Source organism: Aegilops tauschii, chromosome 4, assembly GCF_002575655.3.
Source record: "Aegilops tauschii subsp. strangulata cultivar AL8/78 chromosome 4, Aet v6.0, whole genome shotgun sequence".
Classification (NCBI taxonomy): Eukaryota; Viridiplantae; Streptophyta; class Magnoliopsida; order Poales; family Poaceae; genus Aegilops; species Aegilops tauschii.
The window spans coordinates 169,384,422-169,392,055 of NC_053038.3; the positions used below are offsets into that span (position 1 = coordinate 169,384,422).

General features: G+C 42.2%; 1 protein-coding gene across 1 annotated transcript in view; it reads left to right on the forward strand.

Annotated features, from left to right (window-relative positions):
• LOC109751373 (protein LOWER TEMPERATURE 1) overlaps window positions 1–5,242 on the forward strand; it is a 29,038-nt gene extending 23,796 nt beyond the window's left edge. Inside the window, exons 4-6 of the mRNA XM_020310273.3 lie at window positions 3,623–3,702; window positions 4,169–4,272; window positions 4,952–5,242. Of these exons, the coding sequence (XP_020165862.1) occupies window positions 3,623–3,702; window positions 4,169–4,272; window positions 4,952–4,990 (223 nt within the window). The 3' untranslated portion in view covers window positions 4,991–5,242. The remainder of the gene's footprint in view (window positions 1–3,622; window positions 3,703–4,168; window positions 4,273–4,951) is intronic.
• Window positions 5,243–7,634: the final 2,392 nt, after the last annotated feature.

A 7,634-nucleotide genomic window follows, 5' to 3' on the forward strand; every position in this document is an offset into this window, starting at 1 on the left:
CAATGTATCATTTTATAAAGGATTGTGCGGAAGAAGGTAAGATGAAGGTCAACTACGGTTGCACTGGTGATCAGCTGGCGGACATCCTAACCAAGGCTTTAGATCGAGAGAAGTTCTTGGAGATGAGAAGAAGGATCGACGTCCGAACTGTGACATGACGACGTCGTGTTTAGGGGGGTGATTGTTAGGAATAACCACGACGTGTACGTGGCCGTATCCGGTTTAGTGTCCGGTTTAGTATATGTGCATGTACGAGTCCGTGTAGCTTTCTAATAATTCACCGAGTAGGAGTAGTATTAGCCAGGTTTGCTAATATATATACCTATGTACCCCAGGTTGTAAACTAGACCGTGAGATCAATAAAGCAAAACACCAGGCTTGAGACGGGCCTGTGGCAATCATCCAAATATTTGTGTACGTGCGTTTGTTTTCGGCCGGCTGGCCGCCGTGCACGTACGTCTGATTTTGGTGTTGCCTACGGAAAGATTGATCAGGAGCAGACTAGCTAGTACAAGCTAGCTTTGCACTACGGTGTATATCGACGTAAAGCACTTCGTCGAGATTGTCAGCAAGCTTTGTTCGTCATCGTCGTTCGTCGTCGGTCGTATCGCCGTCGTCGGAAGTACTCGACGTCGGGACTGGGCCAACAATATCTTTCCTCACTTTTCCTGACACACCTATCACTCCCGTTGAGCCCTTGCATGTCCGTCTTGTTGCCCCTGCTTCTCCCACTATTGCAGATCCGACATCACCATCTCCTATGGTTTCCTCACCTCGCTTGTCACAGGATTCTGCGCCTTCATCCCCGGTGACTTCTTCGTCTCCATCCCCCGAGTCTAACTCGGCTATTCCTCCTCATATTCTTCCATCTTTTACTCGGTATTATACTCGTCGTCCACGTGTTGTGGATACATCTACTGATGAGCCATCTACTTCTGATGTGCCATCTTCGTCCTCTCAGCCTACGTATGGCTTGCGTCCTCGTCCGCTTCCGCCTATTGATCGCCTTGGTTTTCCAAGCGCTTGTGCTGCTGTTCTTGAGCCGACTTCTTATCGTCAAGCTATTGTTCATCCTGAATGGCAGTTTGCGATGGCAGAGGAGCTTGCTGCTCTTGAGCGCACCGGCACGTGGGACCTTGTTTCTCTTCCTCCTGGTGTTCGTCCAATCACTTGTAAGTGGGTCTACAAGGTTAAGACTCGCTCTGATGGTTCTCTTGAGCGCTACAAAGCTCGTCTTGTGGCTCGAGGCTTTCAGCAGGAGCATGGTCGTGATTACGATGAGACTTTTGCTCCTGTGGCCCATATGACCACTATTTGCACACTTCTTGCCGTGGCCTCTATTCGTCACTGGTCTGTGTCTTAGCTGGATGTTAAGAATGCCTTTCTTAATGGTGAGCTACGTGAGGAGGTTTACATGCAGCCTCCACCTGGATATTCTGTTCCTGATGGCATGGTATGTCGTCTTCGTCGCTCTCTCTATGGCCTTAATCAAGCCCCTCGCGCCTGGTTTGAGCGTTTTGCCTCTGTGGTGACTGCCGCTGGTTTTTCAGCGAGTGCTCATGATCCAGCGTTGTTTCTTCACCTTTCAGCTCGTGGTCGGACTCTTCTTCTTCTCTATGTTGATGACATGATCATCACTGGTGACGACCCCGAGCATATTGCCTTTGTGAAGGCCCGTCTTAGTGAGCAATTTCTTATGTCTGATCTTGTCCCTCTTCGCTACTTTCTTGGGATCGAAGTCTCTTCTACCTCTGATGGCTTTTTCATTTCCTAGGAAAAGTATATCCAGGATCTTCTTGCTCGTGCTGCTCTTACTGATGACCGCACTGTTGAGACTCCCATGGAGCTCAATGTCCACGTCCATGATACTGACGGTGACCCCTTGTCTGACCCGACGCGTTATCGTCATCTTGTTGGGAGTCTTGTCTATCTAGCTGTCACTCGTCCTGATATCTCTTACCCAGTCCATATTCTGAGTCAGTTTGTCTCTGCTCCCACTTCGGTTCACTACAGTCACCTCCTTCGTGTTCTTCGCTATCTTCGTGGCACGATCTCTCACCGTCTGTTCTTTCCTCGCTCCGGTTCATTATAGCTTCAGGCCTATTCGGATGCTACGTGGGCTAGTGATCCCTCGGATCGCCGTTCACTTTCTGCTTACTGTGTTTTTCTTGGTGGTTCTCTCATGGAAGACGAAGAAACAGACTGCAGTTTCCCGTTTGAGTGCATAGGCTGAGTTGCGAGCTATGGCTCTTTTGACGGCAGAGGTGACTTGGTTACGGTGGTTGCTTCAGGACTTTGGTGTTTCTATCACTACACCTACTCTTCTACTGTCTGACAGTACAGGTGCTATTAGCATTGCACGCGACCCTGTGAAGCATGAGCTCACCAAGCATATTGGTGTTGATGCTTTTTATTTGCGTGCTGGTGTGCAGGATCGGGTTATTGGTCTTCAGTATGTGCCTTCCGAGTTACAGTTGGCGGATTTCTTTACGAAGGCCCAGACTAGAGCACAGCATGGCTTCTATCTCTCCAAACTCAATGTTGTTTATCCACCATGAGTTTGAGGGGGGGGGGGGGGGGTATTAGAGTACTATATATATAGCCATGTAGCCTTTTGTATTTACCCCCTTGTATAAGGGGTCTTCTGCATACGTGCACCTGTACATGTATATATACTGGCCTATGGCCTCATGGGAATACAAGTTGCTTTCCTAACACCAGCGACCTTGATTTTTATTTTATTTTTGTCAATTTTCGCATGTAATGGCAGTACGGTCGTTGGGTTTTTCTGTAAATAAAAAATGTGAAGGAATTTTGTGCCAATATGTGTCGCAGTGGTTGACTTTTTCTGCAACTAAAAAAAATATGTTGGTGTTTTTGTAAAACTATCTCTCGTCTACTGCTACCACTCACTAACAAGTGGGACCATACACATGGATACGCCCCATACGCATATTGTGCCGTATCTGCATGCTTGAGTCAAGTTAGATGACCACAAAACCGTATTTTCAAAGTTTATCACCAAACTGAACATGCAATGCAAGTTCTGTGACTCCGAATGATATTATCTCTAAATTATGCAACCTATTTGGTAGATAACTGTAAGGGGAACCCCTACGGTATAAATAAGAATCCAAGTTCGCTTCTGTGAGGAGCTGAACCTATTGAATTCATGCACCGACCAACTCATCCAAAAGTCTGAACTGATGGAGGGAGGTGGGCAATATATTTCAACACTCCCCCTCACGTCTAGGCTATTTTAGTCCTTAGACGTGGGATCGATGTAGGCCGCAGAATCGTTTTATTTAATACTGCATTGGCAGGGTCTTGAACTCAAGACCTCTTGGCTCTGATACCATATTGAATTCATGCACCGACCAACTCATCCAAAAGTCCGAACTGATGGAGGGAGGTGGGCAATATATTTCAACAGAACCTAGGCGGTGGGATTGTACATCCACCCCCCAATAAAGTGAAGTAGGCTCACTTGTCAAAGATTTTTATAAAGCTTGTATTTCTTTCGTTCCAAAAAGGCTTTTATTTTTGTTCATGGGCTTATTAGTATTTTATTTAACATCACATAAATTCACTCTCAAAGTAAGCTGTAATTCCTTTTCTGTAGATGTGCTGCCAGAAGTTTGGGTGTGCAAAAGTCGTCAAAAAAGCCCAACCTGGGCAGTTCTTCCGGATTGCCTTCCTCTGGTAAGTGCCTTGATCATGTTCTTAACTTTTATCTTCACCTCTGTGTCTTTTATTTTGCTCATCTCTGAAAAAATGCATGTGGCATAAGATGTGAATCTTGGAGGCAGATAGAGCGAAGGGATATCTGTCATACATCGTTTAGCAGAAGCAGATCATGTCTGATTTAAGTGAAAAATTGAATATACGTTGTCAGCTTCCATCCAACTTCTTACCACAAATTCTGTTTTTATGTATGATGTGTTAACCAATTCTACCCAGAACACCTTTTTAATGCTATCAAACCATTAGTTCTAGGTTTAATAGTACCCAGATATGTTTTCATACATTCAAGAACAAGCAGTATGTTTGTTAACCTGATAGTGCGCTCTTTGCTTTTTCCAAAACCTGATAGCAGTATTTTTTTTGTTTTTTTTTTGCGCATAAGCAGTGTTGTTTTTTCACTCTGATGGATACTCTAATCTTGCAGATGAAGCAATATCTGGCTTTTCACAGCACACACTGCAGTCCTTCACCGTAGAGAGGTTGCGTGCACTTCTCCGACAAAGAGGCCTCACAACCAAGGGGAAAAAGGCACATGCTTAAACCTTCTTATTCTGAATTTAAAGTTCGTAGAATTAAAAATCTTGATCAATGGTATAACCATTTGAATTGTGCTTCAAAAGAACTTAGTTGAAATCACATACATCTTGTACATTTGACATCTTGGATATTTCTGAATATGCTCCACATGCTTGAAAATTCATTTTGTAGTGATTTCAGAATATGCGAAGCCATATTCGAACATTCTGACAACCTACCCACTATCTAGCATGCTAGTATGTTTGTGTATTCTGCAATTATTAGCAGAATTTAGCCTCCAAGGTAAAAGTAAATTGGTGGACAAAAACCAAAAATGAGGATGCAAGTATTTTGTTTGCTAGAATAAAATGATGAAATACAAAGTTTTTGGAAAGCAAACTGTTCTGACAGTGCTAGTGATGCTTTTTAATATTGTTGTTTTACATATAGTGACAGCACATCTCGGTTTTTGTGCTATTTCACAGTATTTTGTAGCACGTCACGGTTTTTGTCCTATTTCATAGTATTGTAGCCAGTACGTGTGTTAGAAAAAAAGGAGGTATCACTATTGTATTGTAGTGTGCTCTTGTACCTTTTTATGAATATATTTTGTTTGTGTATGTATTTTCCAGTTTGGAATTGTCATCTCATCCAAATAAACACTAATATTATGGTGGCCTTCCGTATGTAGGACGAACTGATCACTCGCTTAAGAGAGGCGCAGAGTTGATATCAATCTCAAGTTTCTGCCTTGTTTGTGATTGATCAATTGCCTACTGGCACTGTAAAACGTTGCTGAGTTGAATGAATCATCAGGCTTTACTTGTTGACATTTTGTCACTATTGCATATTGTAGGTGTATAACTTAAGGTGATGTAGTGATTTACTCAGGCTCAGGCTATCATGAATTTGACGTCTTGTAGCGAACTTTCACTATATGCTTGTCAGAATTCTTGTTTCATCTTGAATTTTGGATTAGAAATGTGGCGGTCCAGTGTAGAAACACCATTTAATCGCTGATTGCTGTTTTTTTAACCCTGAAACCATAGAACAATAGTGTGATGGTAACTTTCATTAAATAAACGGAAAAGCTATTTTCCTGCCGACTGGCTGTTAGCGGTAGGCATGTACAATCCCGTTCCCCCCGCGATTCAGTGTTGTGTGGAAGAAAAAAATTGCTGGAGCGGGGATCCGAACACTGGTCGTCTACTGCTACCTCAAAGAGGTTAGCCAACCGGGCTAGAATTACTTATTGTGCACCTGAACGCAACTGGACATTTTTATCCTTCTTTATTATGCATTGGGAAAAAGCATTATATCTTCTGATTTTTCGTTTCTCACTAGCGTGTCATGTTATTGATTATAGTGAGAGAGGCATACATGTTTACATCAATTTTAAATACATTTAAAAAAAGTGTTTCACAAAGGGATTAAACTGATGATTTAAGCACTGCCGATCTGATGAATTATGTATAAACAAAGTGGTAGTTTTGACCGGGGAAAAGTTGTTGACAACACACCTTGGATATTTTTTGTAAATGACATGATAATTTACGAAAGGTGGACCAGATAACCTACGCACCCAGGGGCTGGTAACTTTTGATCGAGGAATTCTTTTTGTCGAAACATACCCCGTTAACTTCTATGTAAATAGCATGGTAATTCACACAGCACCGACTTGGTAACTTGCATAAAAACACCGTGATAACTTCCATCTGAAAACAAATATAAACATACTCCCGGTAAAATTTTGTGTAAATACCATAGCATGCCACGCCGGTCCGCAAGCCTCAAAATAGTTAAGTACCAAACATTATGTTATTTACCGATAGTCCCGATCGACTTGACATCTATCAGGTGAGATGCTTGCGGTTGCGATGGAGCTCCCAACTCGCGGGGGGGGGGGGGGGGGGGGGGCATCACCATCACCGCTCGCGCATCCCGACAACTTCTGTTATAAGTAGTATGATAACAGACACATCGCAGATTCGATAACTTAGCTATAAACATCATGGTAACTTCAACCAAAGGAAAAGGTTGTTATAACCAAAGTAACTTTAACCCACGGGGGGTTAAAAAGTTGGGACATTTACATCTATGCCCCTAATTTGTGCCCACTCTCAGATTTACCCCTAATTTCAAAGTCTGCTCAAATTTGCCCCTCCGCCGTTACGTGCACTTGCAGAAATGTCCTTCTGTGCTGTTACCGTCCGCTCAAAGCAGGTCAAAGCCGGTCAAAGGGCTTTGACCGTCCTGAAAAAAATATCAAAAAAATCTAAAAAATCTGAAAATTTCTGAGATCAAAGATACTCAGGTTCACAAGGTGCGTGCAAATTTTCGTGCTGTTTGGGCATTTCAGGAGCTCGTGTCAAAGAAAAACAATAAATATGTAAGCTTGCGAACAGCAAATTCAAAAAAATAGCAAGAAAATTCAAAAAAATATGAAATTTTTTGGCATCAAAGAGGCTATGGTCTACAAGCTGCGTGCAATTTTTTTTGTGTTTGGACATTGGAGGGGCTTGTGGAGAAAAAAACAAAATTTGGCTCGGTAAAAAACTTGGGAAAAATGACTATTTTGTTTTTTCTTGCTAGAGCTCCTCGCATGTCATTTGATCACAAAAACTTGCAAGCACCTTGTGCACCCAAGCCTCTTTGATGCCAAAAACTTTCATTTTTTTGAATTTTCTTGCTATTTTATTTCAAATTTACTGTTCACAAGTATGCATATTAACTGTTTTTCCTCGCCACGAGCTCCTGAAATGTCCAAATAGTATGAAAATTTGCACGCACCTTGCCCACATGAGTATCTTCGATCTCACAAAATTCTAGATTTTTTAGATTTTTTTTGCTATTTTTTCAGGACGGTCAAAGCTGTTTGACCGGACGGTAACGGCGCAGAAGGGCATTTCTGTAAGGGTACCTAACGGCGGAGGGGCAAATTTGAGCAGGCTTTCGAATTAGGGGTATATCTGATTAGGTGGTTCGAGTTAGGGACAGAAATGCAAATGGCCCTAAAAAGTTCCCCGAGTAATTTTATATGTAAATAGCATGATAATTTACGCTCCGTAAACATGATAACTAAGATACAAATATCGTGATAACTTTGACCCGGAGAAAAAAGTTGTCGAAAACAACCCCCCCGTTTTAATTTTTTTTGTTAATTGCATGATAATTTAGTCACCGCAGTGCCGGTAACTTGCATTCAAACACAATGATAACTTTGATCGAAAAAAAGTATTGAAAAGATACCCCGTAATTTCTGTGTAAATAGCATGTTAATTTACACACTGCAGACATGATAACTTATATACAACACTGTGGTAAGTTTGACCTGGGGGAAAGTTGTTGGAAACATACCCCTAATAAATTTTGTG